This window comes from Spodoptera frugiperda, chromosome 11, assembly GCF_023101765.2.
Source record: "Spodoptera frugiperda isolate SF20-4 chromosome 11, AGI-APGP_CSIRO_Sfru_2.0, whole genome shotgun sequence".
Classification (NCBI taxonomy): domain Eukaryota; kingdom Metazoa; phylum Arthropoda; class Insecta; order Lepidoptera; family Noctuidae; genus Spodoptera; species Spodoptera frugiperda.
The window spans coordinates 8,271,338-8,295,370 of NC_064222.1; the positions used below are offsets into that span (position 1 = coordinate 8,271,338).

At 37.9% G+C, this 24,033-nt stretch overlaps 1 protein-coding gene across 1 annotated transcript in view; it reads left to right on the forward strand.

Moving 5' to 3' along the window:
* The window catches only part of LOC118274453 (clathrin heavy chain), a 36,997-nt gene that overhangs the window by 3,794 nt on the left and 9,170 nt on the right, over positions 1–24,033 (forward strand). The window contains exons 4-18 of the mRNA XM_050696806.1: positions 10,540–10,797; positions 11,345–11,533; positions 12,520–12,774; positions 14,232–14,428; positions 17,145–17,325; positions 17,826–18,019; positions 18,288–18,514; positions 19,092–19,263; positions 19,693–19,971; positions 20,333–20,551; positions 21,270–21,412; positions 21,707–21,841; positions 22,387–22,609; positions 22,996–23,170; positions 23,524–23,678. Of these exons, the coding sequence (XP_050552763.1) occupies positions 10,540–10,797; positions 11,345–11,533; positions 12,520–12,774; positions 14,232–14,428; positions 17,145–17,325; positions 17,826–18,019; positions 18,288–18,514; positions 19,092–19,263; positions 19,693–19,971; positions 20,333–20,551; positions 21,270–21,412; positions 21,707–21,841; positions 22,387–22,609; positions 22,996–23,170; positions 23,524–23,678 (3,002 nt within the window). The remainder of the gene's footprint in view (positions 1–10,539; positions 10,798–11,344; positions 11,534–12,519; positions 12,775–14,231; positions 14,429–17,144; positions 17,326–17,825; positions 18,020–18,287; positions 18,515–19,091; positions 19,264–19,692; positions 19,972–20,332; positions 20,552–21,269; positions 21,413–21,706; positions 21,842–22,386; positions 22,610–22,995; positions 23,171–23,523; positions 23,679–24,033) is intronic.

Consider the following 24,033-nt stretch of genomic DNA (forward strand, 5'->3'; position numbering starts at 1 on the left):
TAATGGTAGCCAAAGCGCCACATGAACTATTACTTCTTACTGCCGCACTCAGAGACATTTAATAATTACTTAAACTAAAATCGAGTAACGATTTTCTATCGAAAAAAAAATGTTAATGACTGGTTTAACTAACCATTAATTGATTCTGAGTACGGCGGTTAGGGATGTACATGAGGTACACAATACTGAGAAACCTAATAACTAGTATTAGGCACCAGACCTTAGACTTAGTATAAACATTTATAGAACGCAAAAATTCTGATCTTGATGGAAATATAAGTTTGAGCTAAGTTCCACACTATGAAAGTTAGTCACGATTGTATTGTGCCTGCCTTTTAAACAGTAGCTCTTAATTATTATTACTTGCGATCATTGATAAGTGAAAGGCAAGCTAAATGTCTAAAGATATCCTAATAAAATGAACTCAAAAATTAACTATAGAGTGTTCGAAATGAGTTGTTTTTACGCTGTATCGGTCAGCTCATATCGTGTGCGTAAATTTTATATCAAACATAAACATCGGGCAGACCCTTTCATACATTATAAATGAATGCCTTGTCGATGAGGTGACGAGGAAATTATCTGTCGGGAAATCCATGAAATAACGCAATATCAAAAACTTATAATTCAGTTTTTGCATGGAGACTAGGAACATCCACCTCAACCAATACCGACGTGAAACAACGCTTGTGTTGTGTTTTGTTGAATAGTGAGGTTACCGGAGGCCCAATTACCCAAATTACCCTTTCTTAATCTTTCCAATCTCCGATTCCCCAACAACCCTTAAATTCCTACCCCCCAAAAGGCTGGCAACGCACTTGTAACGATTCAGATGCTTCGGGTAGCCATGGACGACGGCATTGCTTACCGTGATCCATCAGCTCTTTTTCCGGCTTATAACATAAAGGAAACTAGTCAAATCTACTGACGGATAAGTTTGGGAATGATTACAAGTTAATAAGTTTCTTACTCGAAATTCTCTATAATATTAATTGCGGTTGGCTGGCTGACAATGCCATTTAGGAAAATAAAATATTTATATTTTATCCAATAGGAAGACCGAATTTATAAAAGTCCAAAGGCAATTATATTATAAAGGTTTTGCCATAATATCCCTGTAATCTGTACCGTCACTAGTATCTCATGTGCAGTTCCTTAGTCCACTCTTACAACACCCACGAAAAGAGTAGAGATGTTGACAAATGTGTTCTACTACAGCAGACATAAATGACCCCGATATAAACAAAGTTTGGCTTACAATAAGATTGAATTACGCTGTTATCTAAGTGGATTTGAATGAAATGCGACCGATATCACGCGATTATGCGGCTGGTCGGTATGAATATAATTATTATTTATCTGTCTAGACTAGACTGTGAACCTATTAATAGTGCAAATGTTTATTATTATCCACAACAATGATGTCCGCCTATTATGGCAATTTATTTTATGAAAATGTTTGTTAGAATATTTTAATTATTACACCAGTGATCTTAAAAATCGTGGAGGAATAGGGACGAAGCTTCAGACTCATTTCCACATTCCTTCCTTTTATGGAGAATTTAGCTATGTTGAAATGTATGTCTGGTGCATGGCAATAGGCTCGCTTATTACGCTTCTAGCTTTTGCCAGTGGCTTTGCCCAAGTTTCTGTGGGATAAAAAATGGTTTGTGTTATTCTAGACTATTATCTATCCCTGTTCCAAATAAAAATTCATCCCAATCCCTTCAGCAGTTTTGATGTGATTGAGTAACAAACATACAGATAAACCCACCAACTTTCGCATTTACTTATAATATTAGTGAGAATACTAAAACCAAGACTGACTATACATACTAGCACATACCATAATGTGTGTATATATGTATTTCTTTTGTTTTAAACAACAAAGGCGCCATCTAGGTACATTCTGTATTTTTGGAAACGCGACAATACAGCGACGAATTTTTTAGTTAATTAGGCGTTGTGTTCACGCATTGTGTTCAGTTGACTGATGCTAGATAACATCAGGATTTTGGTGTTAGATTATCAAATATCTGATTGCGTCATTAGGCGGAGACAATTATATTTGTAGAGAAAAAAGATTTTGTTCGAAGGTCTCATTACAAAATTGTTAAGAAGTAGTATTTACAGACAAAAATAGAGATTTTTTTGGTCTAAACTAACATGCTACATGGTTTCTTGGAGAGATTCTTAAGAGAGGATTTCCTATGGTAACAGGGAAAAGCATATTTGTACTCAACTGTAGGAAGGTTATTTTTTTAAGTTCTTGCTATATTTATTTCTTACTAAAAGATTTGTCGCAAGACTGGCGTCTTTCCCGTCAGTCTCTAGTCAAAATAAACAACATATTATTATTTTGAATGAAAACTATTTCAGTTGTTTTGCACAAAAATCTAATGTTTTTATCAGTTTTGTTGGCAGAGCAATAAATACTGGTTTGGATGTGTTCATTCGATAATGCTCGAGCCATGTATTAAAATTGTGTGACAAAAGATATTGCCTGTATACACATGGTAATGAGCTCATGAATGTGTGAACGAATATTTTGACAGCTGTTTTCATCTCATTGTATATTCAAGACTTTTAACATGTCTACGTGTATGTGGAACATGTGACATAATTACAGAAATTAATTGAAAAGCGTAATTAATAGGTCAAAGTCCGTTCTTGTTAACGCAATGTAAAAGGGACATTATTTAAATAAACTGGGTCGAATGTCTCGTTTGTGGAAAATATAAACATTATTGAGAAAATACTTGGTCTTGTGAAGACCCGTTTTCATTGAGATATGGACTTGACCTTGGGCAGATTGCCATATTTGTCTTCCAAAAAGAGACTTAAAACCTGAACAACGACAATAAAGTCTACAGTATACCTACCTAAACCTCAGTTGCTTAAAAAAATAGCTCAAACCGTGCGGTTTGAGCTATTTTTTTTTTATTGTACCTCTATGACAGCATCCGCCGTTCCATATTTGAAATTATAATAAACCGTATAATTTCCATGGATATTAACATGACTGCGCTGTTTTCATTTATTGATTGCATCACGCATAGAGACGTCCAATGCGGTCGGATGTGTTCTGGCAATGAGTCATCTGTGTATGTACGCGGCTTTTATATTCTTGGCACAAAGCTCCGCGACGGACGGAAGTGACAATAACACATAACTTTATAAAGTACGAGTCGATGCACTTTTATGGCGATTAAAATTCTGATGTACGTGGTGTGGTCTCGCTTTTATGGGTCATTCGGTAGTAAAACGCGAAATATTCCGTAAAACATCGCCCCTTTTCAATGAACCTTGTTGCAAGGCACCGGATATTAGTACCGCAAATAGAGTTTTCTCAGGAAATAACACCAATTTCGAAATAAGACCCTAGTTTTGAACGAAGCGAAAATAAGTTATGTTCTGACAGTTTTGGTCTAGTAGATTACGCCCACATTTCGCCGGTTTATGTCGCAGTGGTGAGATTACCGTCAATTGGACGCATTCACACTCGAACTGATAAAGACCTACTTTTAATCCCATTGACTGAGTATTTCGACACCAATAAATAAGGATAATGGTGTATTATACAATCACTTCTATTATCGTTCTTATTTCTTAGCCTGTAAGGTTGCTTTCTCAGGATAGGGAGTAAAGTTTAAAGGTCATTAGGAGGCAGGTTGGCGCATTGGTACCGCGCATCATCGCACCACTGCCTCAGTTAAGTTGTTACGGGTCAATTCTGGAACATCGCGTTGAATATTTCTGCTAAATTTACGGTTCGTTAAATCTATCTGCAAAATAGAATACTAACTTTTGTTTTGTGTTGTTAAAATATTCAATGTTTCCGCGAAACGTTAAAATATCTAATAGACTGGGGTAACGAGGTACTTCAAAGATTTTCGTAAATCTAAAATATGCTATGCGAGGTTACTTTGACGCAATCTCCTTTTTCCTTCAAAGGTTTTTATTAAAGCTCTTTATATCTTTTCATTCTTATGCAGATTGATATTCTCAAGTATACCGAGTGATAAAGTTGGCGTTTAAATTATACCGTCTCGAACTATCAGCAGGAATATGAACCTACTTCCTCTGTTGTAAGGTGTTCCTCTTTAGGGGGTTTGTCATGATCTACACGCCTGACATACGGACTGGAGATTTAATTGCGAAATTAAGTCACAGAAATGTAGATAACGCTGCTTTTATCCTGTGGTGGCTCTTGAAAGGTCTTCCTCTTTAGGGTGGTTTGCCATGATCCCCACGCCTGACAGAAGACTTGGAGATCGCAATAAAGTCACATAAATGTAGAAAACACTGCTTTTATCCTCTGGTGTCTGGTCACAGTTCTTAAAACATTCTCGGGAATAAATTGCGTGATATCTATCAATCTAAAACTTCCGAAGAGAAGTGAAAACGAAGATAAAATCCCATTTCCGTAATCAAACAACTTAAGGGCTCTTGAGTAACAGATTCTCTCGAGTGACAAGTAATTACGTCATCGTCCTTGACCTACGTCTGAAGTTTGATTGGTACTACCTACCTACTAGCATATACAGCCTATACTGCCAATGAGGTAGCATTTAAAAGTGAAAGTTGTCTATGAAAAACGTTTGTTTCCAATACCTAATATGTTGTGTGTTGCTCTCAACTCTCAAGTTACGTGCAAAATGGCTTCGCGTGTTCCATTGTCAGAATTTGCGAACAATTTAATTTTTTTTTTCTTCGCTATAATTGCCGATATGTTATTTACTTTTACTGTAAATAGTATCTTTTATGTGACGATTGTCTTGTGACGGCCTATTTGGAAGTCTTTGGGGGAGGCCTATGTTCAGCAGTGGATGTTTTATGGCTGATATGATGATGATGTGATGATTAAGTGGATGAGTTTTTAGACTATTGAAATAGAGTTAGCTCTATTTCAAGCTCAATTTTAATCTACATTCATTTTGCAGCAGTAATTTTTATTATCGCCTGTAATAGGTCATCTTATTGCAAGTATGTTCCAGAAAATTAGACTAGAGACGAAAACAAGACTGAATAATATTCAAATACGACCCGCTGATGAGTTCATCTCTTCATTGAATTTCAGATGTTTTTTATAGCTAGCTCAGTATAGTTAAGACATATCGATGCTTCCGACAACAAAGGTCGTAATCACCAAAATAGCACTTTTGGTAATCAACGAAAAACAAAAAATAATTTCGTTTTTGGCTTATATCTTTTTAACTTTAAAAGTTGTAAAATTGTGTTCTATACAAGAAATACGTAAAATACGATGGTGTTTCATAATATATTATTGCTATTTATGTCAAAGCCTTATTTCAAAAGTTAGCTTGGACATACACCCCAGAAAATTCAAGAAGTTGGTATTTACGACCACTAACAAATCAATGGAGAACGATTTGTCTAACGGAAGTTAGAAGTATGCACCAGTTTTAAAATGCAATAGTTCTGGGTTTGGTTTTAAAACCATATACTGAATCAAAAATGAGTGTAAACACCACGATCTGATGCGATGGTATGTAACAAACATGGAAATATCTGAAGCAAATCAATGAAGTTAAGACTGTAAGTTGAGTTTTCATTACTTGTAATAAAAACAATAAAATAAAACACAATTGCGACATATTTATACTTTTTGTGTTACGACCCCTTTTTAGTATGAGAATATTAACAAAATTAGGAGTAGGACCTACATAATTCAATTTTCAAACCAATTGTCCAAGACCAAGTGACTTTACGACAATTGTTTCTCAGCAGAACTTACGTTTTAAAAATGATTGTGGGGTGTAATTACAATGAATGATGTATTCATGTTTTTACGACCGACAGCTGTTTGTACGTTGTATTATACGACCTGAACGGTTATTCGGTTATAAGCAATATGAGTTTTACATACCATCTTTACTAAAAAATCTTGATTATACTAGTAAAAATTTTGGGAGTAAAAGTATTTTTTTTAGGCGAATATTTTTTTCACATTTTTAGATCGACGCAGCGCCAAAAATTAAGTAGGGCTGCATTCTTAACTCATTTTCGCCAAAATGGCGTTTACGACATTTGTTGCCGGAAGCATCGATATACTATGTACTAGACATAGGTATATAGAACCAGACAGTATGACCTATACTATGTCTGATCTCTTTTAGGGATAACATAGGCATCCCATTATAGTGCTATATTTGTTCTAGATAACTAAGTTATTATCTAGTTCTCTACTGACACCATTAAACCCTTTTGACTTATGGCTCTGACCCTATTATGGTGATGCGAGAATGTGTTTGTCATCGTCGCCTTATATGCTGGCCTTAATTCGATCCCTATGGTATACTTGCACTTTCTTCTATTATTGTGACCTACTCTAGTACTTTAGCCTGTGATCTATGATAATAATATTACCATAGATTTTTTTTTTTACGTAATTTTAATGTTCGAAAAGAAAGTGTGTGCTTTGTCTGACTGTCTGCAAGACTTTTAAGTTCTTTTTATCTGGATTTTTAATAATATGAAAGTTATTTTTATTTCGATTCTGGATTTGTGCCAGATAGCTGTAAGATCTCCTTTTATTGTTCCAGACTTTCGACGTTATAACACAAATGTTACGTACAATATGTTCCGTAAAAAATACAGGAGTCAAAAAGACCTGTTCCCCATATCATAACTTCTTAAATATTGAACAATGCTCCGCGCATAATAAACACATTCCCACGACCTTTTTAAATCAATGGAGGCCGATGACCTTTTATTGAATTATTGAAGTAGTTTAGTCCAATGAGGTACAGATAGCGACGGAAAGTACTTCTCATGGACTTTGTTTTCAGTAGATTCGGATTTTCTGCTGTTACACTTGCTATTTATTTTCTTTCCTCAATGCGGAAAATCTCTACGCGTGCGGCACCCCACGCTAAGATTATCTCCTACGTGCAGTCGTGGGGTGCTTGCAAGTGTTATTCTTCCACATAAAACCTGTGACAAATGGTGTATTTATTATAAAGATATTCTACAAGTATAGCCAGCCGTTGACACTCCACTTGATGGAGGGCGCCATACACTTTATTTGCTTACTAGCTGCTTCCGCGCGGTTTCACCCGCTCTGGTCGCTTCCTATTGATCGTAGCGATTCCTCAAGATGCGCTATACAACACAAAATTATTATTCAAATCGGACCAATAGTTCCGGAGATTAACGCGTTCAAACAAACAAACTTTTCAGCTTTATATATTAGTATAGATTATGTACGGCATTGGATGCATACACGCTGTTATTGATGAGAAATATTGAATGGAAAATATACTTAGTGCTTATATCGTCCATTTAGTATAAATAAAAAGCGTGGTTTTTTCATTTAAATTGAGTATTTTGAATGAATATCCGCCTTTGTAACGTTGCAGTAAGTCATTGTCTTGTGTTACGTAAACGGCGTACGGAACTTGCGTGCGCAATTTACCGGCTCGAACCCCGTAACACGATACTATCTGGAGCGTTTAATGTCAAACTGCAACCGCTTTGCCATATGATGTAGGAGTTCAGAAGTCTTACTGCCCTACACAGAGTAATTTAATGGTTACTTAACCTAGTCCTTAGTGTTTTCTATACAAAATCGTTACTCAGGAATAGTTTGAGTAATCATTAAATGTCTCTCAGTACGGCAGTTGCACTAAGAATTTTCCGTTGGTGATTTTGATATGGGCTGATTGATTGTTTCTTGACGGCCTGATTGGGTAAAATTAGAATTGCCGACTAACGTCTGAAATTTGTAACCAATCTCAATCCAAAATTTCTGGATTTATCCGAGTTTCTGACGAATGCTAAAAATCGATTCAAATTCAAACATTTTGGATTGAGATCGCTTATTCATTTCGGCTGTAAGGCTTCTCAGGTTCGATTGCCTAAGCCGGGCAAAGTATTATTGCAGATTTTCCTTCATAACTTACTCATTCGATGCCCTATAAAACTAAGATTAATTAATGCAAAATGGTACTTCTGCAATACATCTAGTCAATTAACACTTGCACACAGTAGAGAAAGGTTTTTAAGTTAATACCGTGACGTTGTAACTCTGTAGGGGCGTCAGAGTGACTCACAAAACGACCGAATTTACTTGTACACATATATTACGTTAATGTACATAATCTATGTGTGAGCAATGATGTGTATGTTTTATCTATTAAGCAGACATCATTGTTTGTATAGAGTTTAGCGTCTTAGCGTTTAATGTCTAAATAAGTTGTTCTTATGTTAAAAGGTTTTATTGTTGCTATGGTATTGTAAGTAAAGACAAAGTATACAATAGAATCCTTAGTATGAGATTGTTTAACGTTGAACGAGATCGAAACGACACCACGTTTGGCGCTCTGATTGGCCAGCTCCAATGAATCAACCAATTGAAGAGCCGAACATAATCTCGTTTCGATCTCGTTTAACGAAAAACCAACTCGTACTAAGCCCTCTGAGTAGTAGTATTATGTATAGAACATTTCTAATTTGTATCCGTTTTAAAAATTAGCTACATATATGTGCCGGTACTAATAAGTATACTAAAACCTTCACGTTGAGTAATATTTCAATAGTGATGAATGTGAGTAGAAAGATTAGATTAATAAAATCTGAAGTTAGTCTAACATCACAGATTACTTAATCGAAATCTGATAGGTTACCGTTTCAAACACAATCGATTTTTCGCCTACGTTCTAGTCTAAACTGGGACAATCGAGATGCTATTTCAGTGTTACATAAACCATTGTTTACCTACTTTTTAAGTAAATAACAGTATGAAATAAAAATTCTATTCCTGGCTCCATTCAGTCGTTCAGTGAAATTCCTTGAAGTTTGAAAATATGTACTCGTAAAATCGTTACTTGTGAGCCGAAGTGGGTTGAAAGCTCTCAAAGGTGTGCCCTATACGCCCACACAACGCCCCCCCATTCTACTTAAAACACGTCACTGGAACCAGCACATCAAGCTACCCTAAAATACTTTAATCCATTTTCAACTTTATTCCTGTGTGCTAAGGTTGAAAATCTGTAAGTGATTGTTATGCACTGGTATATGTTATCCTGCTGGTGTTATAAGTGTACATTGGTGTATTGTACAGGATACTTAGGCGATTGGTTTTGGCTTAAACCGATAGGGCATGTAGTGATCGATCTTGAAAAAGGTCCTAGGTTTTTAGTATCAGTTTTTTAACATTAAATTGTGGTATAGTCTTGCTTCATGCATAAGTGTAGATGCAAAGGCGTGCGTAAAGATCGTAGTGGGTGGTGCTCTGTTTTAAATCATTTACAGCTTAGATTAAAGGCAAGAAGAGAAGAAGTGTAGAATCTAAATTGCGTAATTGTTGAATCTAAGTCACTAGAGCTATTCTCTAATTAATCAATAGTAAATCTTTGAGAAGGGCTTTCACTACGTTCCCCAATTTTTCTTGTAATCATGAATTGGGCCTTCTTCTATGGTAAAAGTCATTCAATGACTTCTTCCCCCTTTGAGCGAGGCGAGAGGGAGTGTCAGACTCTTACTGACAAAAAACCACCCCGTTCGTATCCTTCTTTCGAATCGGAGCCCCGGTAAACCCGCTAGGTAGTCCGCAGCTCCGAAGGAAATATGTGGCTAGAAGAACCTGCATTACGCCATTACAACGCAGGTATATCTATATGTTCTACGGGTTAGCAACCTGAGTGTTTAATAAGCACTAATTAATGTAGGTCAGTACTTGAGGCTCTAGAATCTAGATCGATACTTAGCCACTAATGCTTAAATCTTGTTCGCATCTTGAAGTTAGTTGAGATGAGTAACTTCTTCGATTCGGAAACTTGACTCTTTTAGTGTTATCTAAGGAGGTTTCACTTGATTTGAACTTTCAGTTTTATTCTATTTATGTTTTAAGAATGTGTTCAATACGATTTAATAATCTGTAATCGATACTTTTAACTATGTATACATGACCCATCATCAGCCTATAAGTGGCCACTGCTGACTAAAGGCTTTTTCTCACATAGAGAAGGTTTGAGCATTAATCACCACGCTTACCTCATTTAAGAACTTTAGGGTAATATTACGAAATACTTCTACAATTTCCTAAACTCAAAACATATTTTTGGCTTCGTCATAATCGGATGAAGTACGTGCGGTGTTTGGTAATTTTAAGTAAAAATAAGCTGACGTTAATCCTTTTTTCAATCTCGTGTTCCCACCTGTAGTAACCTCCTTTTTGATAGATTTTCTACTGAAAAATGAAAAATATTTTCTGGAGCATTTTATTGTATTTTTTTAACATTATGAGTGGTTTCTATGAATAGTTTGTGAGAGATAATAGAAAATACACTGTGTCTCGCTTTAATGCGTGGTGTGCCTGAATAAGATGTAAGCGAGACACAATGCATATTCCATTGTGTCTTATATACTGGCGTGAAAGTGGTTAATCTGCCTTCTGGCAAACTACGAGTTAAGATAAACTAACATTCATTCACTCACCTCATTACACCCTATTTTTATATCATCCACCTAATACCAGAAGGCAACAAAACTAATTATCCAATTTCACTTTGCCAGCAGCTCAAAAGACCCTGCAAATATTCAACATCGAGATGAAATCGAAGATGAAGGCTCACACGATGACTGAAGACATCGTCTTCTGGAAGTGGATCTCCCTGAACACCCTCGCCCTGGTCACCAAGATGTCGGTGTACCATTGGTCCATGGAGGGAGATTCCACTCCTGTGAAGATGTTCGACAGGCATGCGTCGCTCGCTGATTGCCAGATCATCAACTATAGGACCGATCCGAAACAACAGTGGCTGCTGCTAGTTGGTGAGTAGTAATTGACATCCTAGGTTTTTTTTTCACTTTAATGATATAAGATTTCATAAGTGTCTAGAAGTGCTTAATGGAAATGAACGCATTTAGATCGGAGGTGTCCATACATACAAACGAATAATATGTTACTCACTTTTCTCCACTTTATGCACTCTCATAAATAAGTGTGGGAGAGCCATGCTTCGGCACGAATGGGCCGGCTCGACGCTCGAAACCGACGTTGTGTGAGTAAGGTTACCGGAGGCCCAATTCCCCCTTCCCAATCTTCCCAATCCCCGATTCCCGAACAACAACCCTTAAATTCCTAACTCCCAAAAAGCCGGCACCGCACCGGCGATTGCTTACCATCAGGATCAGGTAATACATCAGCTCGATTACCGGAGTGTTTCATAAAAAAAAAAAAAAATACACTTGTATTTCGCCGTTCGTCGCTGATCGTCCCACTCTCATACTTTAATCTAAGCTACTTGAGAAATTATTACTTACTTATAATTTTATGTAAAACCTATCCTATAATAACTCCCTAAAAATTTGTTTCCAGGTATCTCAGCTCAGCAGAACCGTGTGGTTGGCGCGATGCAGCTCTACTCGGTAGAGCGCAAGTGCTCACAGCCTATCGAGGGCCACGCCGCCTCCTTCGCGACCTTCAAAGCTGAGGGCAACGCGGAGCCATCAACCCTCTTCTGTTTCGCCGTCAGAACCGCCCAGGGAGGCAAACTGCATATTATTGGTAAGTTCTACCATGTTTTTCGAAGATTAGTACAACTTTCGTTATCTTGTGCTGAATTAAATTGATTTTCAATTTAGAGCCCACATTACCTATTCTCGGTTAGGAGAATATTTGACTTACTTACTTGAGCATGGGCGAAGTGAAATTACTGGATAGATTGGTAAATTTTATCTGTTATGAAGTGGTGTAGGTGTAGTATAGGTGATACAATTAATCATGCTTTATTGTAAATGATAACATATGTAAGGATATTTGAAGAAAGTAAATAAATATATGATTTGAAGCAAATTACGACACTACTTATGGTGTTTCTATGGCGTTTTTTCTTCTCGAATTTCGTCTTCTCAGTTGTGTTATATTCAACAACTCCTTGAAAACAAAATTTTATGGTTCTTGTTATAACTTGTTTCTAAGCAAACATCGAAATAAACTGATGACGTCATCCACACAGGTATAGGATCTCACAGCAGTATTGTATTGATAAGTTAGTGGATAAATAAGTAAACAGTTGTACACTAGTCGATGTTCTTGACCTACAAACTATCATCATGTATTTATGTACATTACATTTATGTACACGACGTTTAATTTGATTTAATTTGTGTTTGTTGTAATTATTTTTGTTAATTGTTCTGATTACGATGTTTTATCCAGGTTTCTAGACCCTTGTAGGTTCTTCGAAAGTACTCAGGATTTTCGATTTTTTTTTCAAGTTATTTTATTATTCGTATTAGTGAATTCGTGAAATAATTCATTTAGCTAACATTGTGTGCACATGTGTAGTATCTACTTACCGATAGTACGCATATAAAAATTATTGTTACAATAAAACCCAAACTTAAGACAACTCCTCATTCCCATGTTTTGTATTCTTATGTCTTTGACTGCCAATAGAAAATTGTTGAAGGCAAATCCTCCGCGTGGCGTTTAAAGTGTTAAGTGGTAACATTTCTTTTGAAACTAATAATATCCTTATGTTGACACAGAGGTGGGCCAAACACCAGCAGGGAACCAGCCATTCCTCAAGAAAGCAGTGGACGTGTTCTTCCCAGCCGAGGCCCAGAACGACTTCCCCGTCGCCATGCAGGTGTCCCCGAAATATGACGTCATATACCTCATCACGAAATACGGCTACATACACATGTACGATATTGAAACTGGCACCTGTATCTACATGAACAGGATCTCTTCTGATACCATCTTTGTGACCGCTCCCCATGAAGCCACTGGTGGAATTATTGGTGAGTTTGCCTTTGTTATATGGGGTTATTGTCTGGGCGATTAAGTTTGGTTTTGGAACTTACTACATATTACTTTATATTACTATCGTTACATCGCATATTGAAGCTGCGCATCTTCCTCGCACAGCTACATAGCTTAATATCAGTGGAAACGGTCACATAGTTTCACAGTTTAGCTATTACATATTCGTAGCATAGCTACATAGCACACCTCTGGTGGAAAAGCACCTTAAAAAAAACATCTGAAAGAAACATTGAAATTAAAGTATGTAAGTGCGAAGTATGTCATTGGAGCAGGGCTATATTCAGCAGTGGACATCTTGTGGCTGATATGATGATGTAAGTGCGAATTCTTTTGTTTAATTTGTCAAAACATTATCAAATCAAATTCACTATTGACACCAATCTAAATTATGCTAAGATTATAATAATAAACGTTTCTACTTAGACACAAAAGGAAACATTAAATAAGGTCGAATGCCATGGGGTTATCACAGGTTTCACAGTCTGACATCGTGGTCTGTATCACAACATAACTGGAAATAACATAGCAATATTATTACAATAACTATGTTTATTTACAATATGTTATGTTTATATGCGATCAGTGATTCATGTCAGCTCAATCATCATGTAAGCTGTGATGAGTCATTTATCTATGGGAAAAGTTTGATGATTTGTTTGTCGTATCAGATAATGAAATATGATTATTTGTATAATTAAATGTTAGTAACATTTACATGGAATAAAGATTAATATTGCATATCGACCTTTAGAAAGACAATCCAAATCATCGCGTATATTACTACTCATGTATATGATATACCGCCAACATTAGTCAAGTACTCTGCTGAAATAAAAGAAAAAAGTTTTAAAAAGAAAGTTTTGTATAAATAAATGACAATAAATGACAATTTTGCGTAATATCACACAAAATTGTCTCTTTTTCAAAAGTCAATTTGCAATATTTATTGCCAACAATACCATTGTATTATTGATGAGTTACAATAAATTGGTGTGGAAATTTGGTATTTACGCGTGGGACAAAAGTGCCGTGTCTACTGGAGGGTTTCCACGGCCTCATTGAAAACAGGCGCGCGGCGTGACATAAAGCTAACTTCTTTTTTTATTTCCTATTCTGTGTAGGCTTAATCCCTCCCCTCAAAAGGCCGACAATCCAATCCCACATCCATAGGTGATGCTGGTCACTCACCATTTAGTTCTAACCTGCACAGTTGGCGCGGTGGCTGGGCAACTGGCTGCCGTGCAAAGTGTCGCGGGTTCGATTCCCGCACGGAACAACTCTTTGTGTGATCCACTGATTGTTGTTCCGGGTCTGGGCGTGATGTGTATGTGAACTTGTATGTTTGTTAACGCACCCACGACACAGGAGAAAATCCTAATGTGGGGCAACGTTTTTTTTAAAAAAAAAAAAAAAAAAATCCTCTCTGTTTCAGGCGTAAACCGCAAAGGCCAAGTACTATCAGTGACTGTAGAAGAAGACTCCATTGTGCCCTACATCAACACGGTGCTCCAGAACCCTGAGCTCGCGCTGCGTTTGGCTGTGCGCAACAACCTCGCGGGGGCTGAGGAACTGTTCGTTAGGAAGTTCAACATGCTCTTCACCAACGGACAGTACGGGGAGGCTGCTAAGGTATGTGGAGTAATCTAGAATTTTACCAAGTTAAATTGGTTAGCTGCGAACTACCTAGAGGGTTTACCGGGGCTCAGAAAGCAGGAGTAGGAACGGGGTGATTTTTAGTCAGTAAAGAGTCTGACACTCCCTCTCGATTTTCGCCCTTTAAAAAAAAGTTAAATTGGTTGTAAAGTGCGACGTTGCGATAGACAGTTCAAGGTTAAGCAAAGTATTATTGTTGTTTTTTGAAAGGCATCAGAATAATACTGTCAAATAGTTACTTAACGTCTCGTCTGTCGGTATATGAGACACAATAGAAAACACATTGTGTCTCGCGTAGATCTGCGTTCCGACATACAATGGGTTAAAGAAGGGCCAAATTAAAAGTACTTTTAACCGACGAGCATGCATGAAAAGACTGTCAATGAAGCGAAATACGTGTGTACGAATCGTAGCAATTGGCATTCCATTGTCTCTAGTCTCTACCTACCCCCATGGGAGACAGGTGTAAGGTTATGTATGCTTGCATGTTATTTCCATGAAAATATTAGGTAGATTATAATAATATTCTTCTTAAAACATACCGAAGTTTCAATTTTAAAAATCTTGCAAATATATCACTATTTCATTCATAGTACGTATCTATGCGATGAGTAACGTAACGGTCCGTGCCACACCGGTAATTACGCTACAGTAAGCGATCGATACGGTGACGTGGCATATTCATACACATGTGTATTGTCACAATAAGTAACATAGAATGTCTTTTTTTTGAAAATCATAAGCTTTGCAGAATCTTTTCACATTTTAAACGCGTTTGTCATGGGTTTTTCCTGGGAAGTATTTAGTTCTAAACATAGTTGCAAGATAATTATGCCTACATGATGTTAGATTGTTTATTCTGAGTCATCTACTAAAATTCTTAGTAAAGTGGCATTGGGACAGTATAAAAGAACTTAGTTATAGTAATGTGAATAAACATTATGTCTGTGCATCCTAAAAAACTACATCGAAGAACCTTTAAGAATAGAGCGTATTCCTTCTTAAAAGGCCGGCAACTCACGAGTGACTCCTCTAGTGTAGCGGGTGTCCACAGGCGGCGCTGATAGCTTACCATCAAATGACCTGTCTGCTCGTTTAGACCCTATTCCATAAAAAATATCAAATATACACATACGTAGAGAACATAGACCAATTTTCAATCAACCACTTCGCCAATTCTGTTACAAATCCCATCTAGTAAGTAATAGGAGCCCGATGTTATAACAATTAAACGGTCACATACACCATAACAAACTCGAGCCCGTGGCTTACAATCGATAGCGTGACGTCATCGCCACCTGTCTATTGTGACACCGGCTCGGTTCACGCATCATATAACACCCTAGTATATGTGTGTGGCCTCAGTGATAGCGGATTGCAAAGCGTAAAGTTTATAGGCGTTTGTATTTAGTTTGCGTTCAGAGACCGATATTATAAATGTGAAAGTTTGTTTGTTTGTTTGTTTGGATGCTTGTGCGTCAATCACGCTATAACTACTGAACGGATTTTGATGAAATTAGGTATACATTCGAGATATGAGCTGACCTAGGTTATAGGACTACTATTTTTTTATCCCATGGGAACGCGAGTGAAGCCCTGGCAGAAGATAATTTTATGATATAGACAGAATATTTAGGGCAATACATGTATATGTACTTGCAGCCTCTTCTATAGTATTATATAATTTTTCGAACTTAATTCTAGCAAGGCATAATAGTCCCTGTGTACATAATAAAACTTTGCAATAATACCGTCAACTACATATTTCTTTCGTACGCGATCCGCCGTCACTCTGTACATACCCTTACCTGTAGGGTTGTCGACGCGTGACTAAACTTGTGTCTGAATAAATAATGAATTGCTAGAATAAGGATTTCGAGTACGCATTTACTAAGTTAAAGGTGGTAGCCATTGTAGTTATTTATTGCCAAGGTTGAAGAACAACTGTTTTGATTGTATCACACATCATCAGCTTGCCAAAAGTCTCTTCTCATACAGAGAAGGTTTGAGCATTAATCACCACGCTTGCTCAATGCGGGTTGGCAATTTCATACTCATAATGTTTTCCTTCACCGTTTGTCAGTGGTGTCTAAATAATTTTAGAAAGTACATATAACTTGGAAAAAGTCACATTAGTATGAAAAATCCAAAAAAATATTAAATGTGTTGGCTCGGAGGTTTAAAGTCCAACTAAGTTTAAAACCAGCTGTTAAAAACTTTTCCAAACTAACTTTTTTTTTAATGTTTAAAACAGTTGGTTTAAAACTTAGTTGGACTTTAAACCTTCGAGCCAACACGTTTAATTTTTTTTTTTTGGATTGTATAGCATTAAGAAATTATCATCAGCAATTTTCATCACAAACCTCTTCTCCACTGCCTCGTTGGCCGAGTGGTTGCAAGTGCGACTGCCGGGCAAGGGATCTCGGGTTCGATTCCCGGGTCGGGCGAAGTATTACTGGGCTTTTTTCGGTTTTTCAAAAATTTCTCAGTAGTAGCACGGAGTCTGGAAATGTGCCCGGCATATGGCAATAGGCTCACCACCTATTACATGGGACTTACAACATAAATTGTGAAAAGTGGGTGTAAACAGTGGCATTACGTGCCATAATGTGCACCTCTGCCTACCCCTTCGGGGATTAAAGGCGTGACGATATGTATGTATGTATGTACTAAAGCTCATTTCTTCGTGTAGGTAGCAGCGATGGCTCCCCGCGGCATCCTCCGCACCCCGCAGACGATCCAGCGGTTCCAGCAGGTGCCGACGCAGCCCGGACAGACGTCTCCGCTGCTGCAGTACTTCGGCATCCTGCTCGACCAGGCGCAGCTCAACAAGTTCGAGTCGCTTGAGCTCTGCCGTCCTGTGTTGTTGCAAGGTATGTTATTTTGTGTAGATAGCTCATTAAATTAAATTGTCAATAGATTCTCGACTTTAGTACTGAACAGTATAGTTGTGATTGCTTTGTAACAGATGAAAGGAATGGGAGATTAATATCTCATTCAACGTTACGCACGTACAATGTACTGTATCTGGTATTGTCTCGAACTTTACTCTGTCTGTAAGCAAACATCTTGAATTACAGAACAATGAAACAACCTATTATTTTCACCAAGCTTAAAACCACATTTATATTTATATAGGTTATGTATTATGTTGAATAAAGACTTATGACTGTTGATAAAGCGAAAGAGATATGTAAGATTCGTAGCAATTGGCGTTCCATTGTCTCTGCCTACTTCCTTGGGAGACAGTGAGGTTATGTATGTATTAAGAACCAAGGCGCGGTTTTGGTAGAATGACTACTACATGGTTAATATTAATTTATACATATTTAGATACAGTTTTTGCAAAGCTACATTAATTTCTTTCCACCAGGTCGCAAGCAGCTCCTAGAAAAATGGTTGAAAGAAGAGAAACTGGAATGCTCGGAGGAGCTCGGAGACTTGGTGAAGCAGGTGGACCCCACGCTCGCCCTGTCCGTCTACCTCCGCGCTAACGTTGCAAGCAAGGTCATCCAGTGCTTCGCTGAGACTGGACAGTTCCAGAAGATTGTACTCTATGCTAAGAAGGTAAGGTCTATAATAGATCTTTAACTATTTTGATGCAATAACCTATGTCTCTAATCTAGTATGAATGTAACTAGTCTTTATTTAAAAGTCGTATCATAAACTTAACCTTATTTATTACATTTCTACTTCAAGGAGACATATTTTCTTACCTAAAATGTAAAATATAAACCCTGCGTGCAATTTTGTACTCTAATTTCATAGTACTTAAGGTTTATTATCCCTTACACTCTATTTCACCATTAATTTACTAACAATTCATCGTTTCCAGGTGGGCTACACCCCAGACTACATCTACCTCCTTCGCTCGGTAATGCGAACGAACCCTGAGCAAGGCGCAGGTTTCGCCGGAATGCTGGTAGCCGAGGAACCTCCACTCGCAGACATCAACCAGATAGTGGACGTGTTCATGGAGCAGAATATGGTGCAGCAGTGTACTGCCTTCTTGTTGGATGCTCTCAAGAACAACCGGCCGGAGGAGGGACCGCTGCAGACTAGGTGAGTTTGGGCTGGTGTACAAAGAGATTATGTTGTCAAGTTCAGCATAGACTGACTGATGCTGAGGGTCGTGATCCCGACGAATAACTCTCTGATTGACTATATTTCGCCATGTTGCTCTATCTTCGGCTATGTGGATGGCGTCGCAGACTGTGGTCTCCAGTGTGGATTTGGTCCGACCAACGTTTCGGCATCCTGCCCCTTGGTCTTTTTTCATCTACCTTTCCTCTGAGCAGCAACTTTTCTAAGTTATCACCTCTTATAAACATTGTAGTAGTGTTTATTTAATTAACTATCAAATGTGAGCGCTTTCTATTAAATTTTCATTGTTCGCAATGGTTTTTCTTTTCTTTAGCAATCTATTTGGATATGTAGTTTCAAAGAATTTACAAAAAAAATCGTTGTGCAAAATCCGGTAAACTCAAAATTGTTTGCGCAAGTATTTTCAGTTTGCGCAAAGTAATCTGATACTTTTAATAATAGTACTATCTTTTTACTTTCTGTCTTCTTACTAGAAGTAATACTAATTGCAATAAACAATTCTTTTTTAACCTAACTATATCTCATTTCCGCGCAGGTTATTGGAAATGAACCTGATGTCGGCCCCGCAAGTGGCGGACGCGATCCTGGGCAACGCGATGTTCACGCACTACGACCGCGCGCACGTGGCGCAGCTGTGCGAGAAGGCCGGACTGCTGCAGCGCGCGCTCGAACACTACACCGACCTCTACGACATCAAGAGGGCCGTGGTAAGTAGGGATTTCTATTTAATCTACATTAACCCCTTGTCTGTCGGTATATAAGACACAATAGAAAACACATTGTGTCTCGCGTAGATCTGTGTTCCGACAGACAACGGGTTAAAGTTTGTAATAAAGTAAAGACCGGCAATGTGCTTGTAACTCCTCTGGTGTTGCGGGTGCAGATGATCTTTCGTTCGTTTGCTCTTTTGTCTCCTCCTTTTATTAGAAGACAAATAAAAATGTAACATCACTTAAATAATATGCCAAGAAAATTATGCCGTAAAAAGAAATATGTCAATTTCTTTAAAACATTGTATCTTACATTGAAAAACTTAAATTGATCAGCGCAGTATCCGACAATTGTATCATTTAAAAAATGTATTAAAAAAAGAAATATCAAATATTCTTCCATCTAACAAAAACATTTGTCAACAGGTCCACACACACCTACTCCCCGCTGACTGGCTGGTGACTTACTTTGGAAGCCTCTCCGTAGAAGACTCCCTAGAATGCTTAAAAGCGATGCTACAAGCGAACATACGCCAAAACCTTCAGATCTGCGTGCAAATCGCCACCAAATACCATGAACAACTTACTACTAAGGCACTCATTGAGCTCTTCGAGAGCTTCAAAACGTATGAAGGTCTATTCTACTTCCTGGGGTCCATTGTCAACTTCAGCCAGGATCCTGAGGTCCACTTCAAGTATATTCAGGTTAGTTTGTGACATGATACATATATATTTTTTAATAGTTAGTTATAAAAGTTTGACGCTAATGTCTGACTGCCGGATCTTCGCTTTTCGAACGGTTTCACCAGTTTTGTTCTTGAGCGAGTGATATCAAATGCGACTGTGAGTTAAGGTCCCCATTTTCGATTCCTAATAGACGAATAGACTCAGTCTCTGTTGCATGGGACTGATGATAATAATATGGAGCTTATTCCTTCGTGAATAAAAGACACGAGTTTATGTTACTACTCATTATTACCTACTCTTCATTCATATCTCAAAAAGCGATTACTCTACTCTTAACCAAAACTCTACACAAACTAATAATATTCTATTTCCTCCCCAGGCCGCCTGCAAGACCGGTCAGATCAAGGAAGTGGAGCGCATCTGCCGAGAATCCAACTGCTACAATGCGGAGCGCGTGAAGAACTTCCTGAAGGAAGCCAAGCTGCCGGACCAGCTGCCTCTCATCATCGTCTGCGATCGCTTCGACTTTGTCCACGACCTCGTTCTCTACTTGTACAGGAACAGCCTGCAGAAGTACATTGAAATCTACGTGCAGAAGGTTGGTTGGTTGGTTTTTGTGTTTTATAGCTCTGTGTTAAGGGTTACATTACATTAATCATTGTTATAAAATGTTATAATGAATTGGGATGTGTATTTTGAGTTTTCGGTTATGTTCCAATCGCCGTAATCACGGATGAACAGTTTGTCTGCAAATGTCAATTACAAAGTCAGTTAAAAACTAATTAATTTATAATACTAATAAGGTATCAATATTTCTCGCTTTTTAATTCAATGCAAACATAGCTAGAATAGGATTAGAAACTAACTAGTGGTCGCCTAGTGGTCGAAATTCAACCATATACGATTTAATTTACAATACCACTTAACATACGTTCAAGGATAATTTTTATTTAACTCAAACTCAAACAAACTCTTTTATAAAACTCTTTTTATATGAGACGTGAGAATATCATCGCAATGTCTATCGATTTTGACGTTTCGTCAAATACGATCAGATACTATGCATGTGTGTGTAATGTTTTATTTATTGATTTAATGTACTTTATAAGCATTATTTTTGAACAATATTAGCGTGCTGCACTTCTCCTACACATAAACTATAAGTGTACCAAATTTTATGCTCCTACGTCCGCGCAATTTTCGTAAAAAGCGGTCCAAAGTTTTTGCATCACGTATTAATATATAGATATCACATTTTTTCTTATAAAGAAAACAACATACACTATTATATTTTATCATAATTTCCTTTCAACCAGGTGAACCCATCTCGTCTCCCAGTCGTAGTGGGTGGTCTGTTGGATGTAGACTGTGCTGAGGATATTATCAAGAACCTGATCCTTGTAGTGCGAGGACAGTTCTCCACTGATGAACTGGTCGCTGAGGTTGAGAAGAGGAACAGGTAACTAAAGACTTACTCTGTTTGTTTCTTTTTGAAAGAAAATAAGTGAAAGTGTTATTACTTAAATAGCGTTCAACAGTTTCTTATTAATTGCTTTCTTAACTGTGTACATAGAAAGAAAGCTAATGTAGAAAAATAATGAATAATTCACACTTAAATGGGGGAATGGAACCCTATTACTACTATAACATAATTTTTACTGTCCTTTTTAAATATTGATATGAAACCCTGTATAAAAACTAGTTTGATTCACACTTGAATATCTTTATAAAACTTTCTCCCTTGCTTCCCCAGGCTGAAGCTGCTCCTCCCCTGGTTGGAGACCCGTGTCCACGAGGGCAGCAACGAGCCCGCCACACACAACGCTCTCGCCAAGATCTACATCGACTCCAACAACAACCCCGAGAGGTTCCTCAAGGAGAACCAATGGTAGGCCATGTTCATTTGTATTTTTTAAAGAAGACAATTTATTTCACAAGTCGCTACATACATGAAGCTTACTTACAACTTTACTTAAAAAAATACACCATCTTAAGCATTTTTTCTGCTAAAAGGTTGCCTAGAAGGTACTACATTTAGTTTTGTCTAATATCTCTATCAAAGTCTCATTTTGTAATAGATATTTATGTTGTAAGAAGTCGGTTGATAAGTACAGTGTGCTTATGCTTACAGTAGGGGTTAAATATTCTTTTCATGTTCAAAATGAGCCGACCAAACGACGACGGAACCAGTACCCTTAGTATGAATTTGCTTTACGTTTAAAGTAATAGAAACGAGAGTGCGATCGGCGTTCTGATTGGTTAGTTTATTCGAGTCGGCCAATCAGAGTGCCGAACGCGGTCTTGTTTTGCTTACGTTAAACGCAAAGCAAACTTGTACTAAGGGTACAGGACAGCAGTGTGCTCTAAATGTCTGTCACCTAAGTTTTTAAAACTGCTATCTCCAACTGTCCATTACACGCGTCCTCCCCCTAGGTACGACTCCCGCGTGGTGGGCCGGTACTGCGAGAAGCGCGACCCGCACCTGGCGTGCGTGGCGTACGAGCGCGGCCAGTGCGACCGCGAGCTCATCGCCGTCTGCAACGACAACTCGCTGTTCAAGACGCAGGCGCGCTACCTCGTGCGTCGCCGCGACCCCGACCTCTGGCTCGAAGTGCTCGCCGAGTCCAACCCCTACAAGAGGCAGCTTATTGACCAGGTAATTTGGTGACAAACACTTTTACCACATGTAGAGATCAAGAGTGCTCTTGAGGATATCAAGGAAAGTTATATAATGTTGTTGTTACGTTTTTGAAGTAGATAAATTGTTTTCGAATGATGTTGAAAAGGGCTACGAAACACTTTAACATTAATAAAGAACATACTTATTCCTAGGCACGATTGCCCACAACGATATCTTGAGTTCTCTTTTCGGCCCAGTAAAATATAATTATCAGCTACTATTTTCTGTTTTGTTTTACATCAATCACAAAGCTTGAAAGCAAATCCTCCGCTAACTTTGGCCAACATTGACCGCATTGTTAGTAAGTGTTTTTACCGGGTATCTCAGTTTTATCTATTAATAACTCATAATGTTTATTGCAGGTGGTCCAAACAGCTCTCTCGGAAACACAAGACCCGGAAGACATCTCAGTGACCGTCAAGGCGTTCATGACAGCGGACCTGCCCAACGAGTTGATCGAGTTGTTGGAGAAGATCGTGCTCGACAACTCCGTGTTCTCCGACCACAGGAACCTGCAGAACTTGCTTATTCTTACTGGTGAGTCACTGATAATTAATTTATTCACTGGTAAATTCATTGTACGGGGTGAACTAAGTAACTAACTTAGTGTTGTAAATTATAACTTTCAACTGGATCATTTATGATTTACGAATTACTCAGATATTTTACTAGTTTCGAGTTTGCTCGGGGCTCATATTCACATTTGAACTGTTTTTTGTAACATTTTAGTTTCATTTTGTTGTATAACTACATATTAACAACTGGTTCATGTGTATATTGCAATATCAAAAAAAAATATATTTTCATAGAAAACTTACTCTATTTCATATTAACGTATCCAAATTCGTGTCTCCAAACCTGCCATTCAATTCCCAACCTTATCTCCGCAGCAATAAAGGCGGACCGCAGCCGCGTGATGGAGTACATCAACCGGCTCGACAACTACGATGCGCCCGACATCGCCAACATTGCCATCAACAACGAGCTCTACGAGGAAGCCTTCGCCATCTTCAAGAAGTTCGATGTCAACACTTCTGCTATTCAGGTATGTGAGATTGTACATGTTAATTAGCTAAGTTCTAAAGTTAAGTGCTTCCTGATGAGTATAACCTGGGTGGTATGTCGGAACGCAGATCTACGCGAGACACAATGTGTTTTCTATTGTATCTCATATACCGACAGACGAGAGGTTAAAGGCCCGAGTGAATAGGTTGCTCATGGGTAGATTGTAGGCCGCATCGTCACTTACTATCAGGCGAGATAGCGACCCATTAAATATAAAAAAAGCTCACACAGTTATTCCTTTTTATTTTAAAGTTTCAAGTTACACTATATGGCATGTTGCATTAAAAAGTATGTTGATAAAACGTGGATAATGTAAAACAGCGTTCAACAGTTTG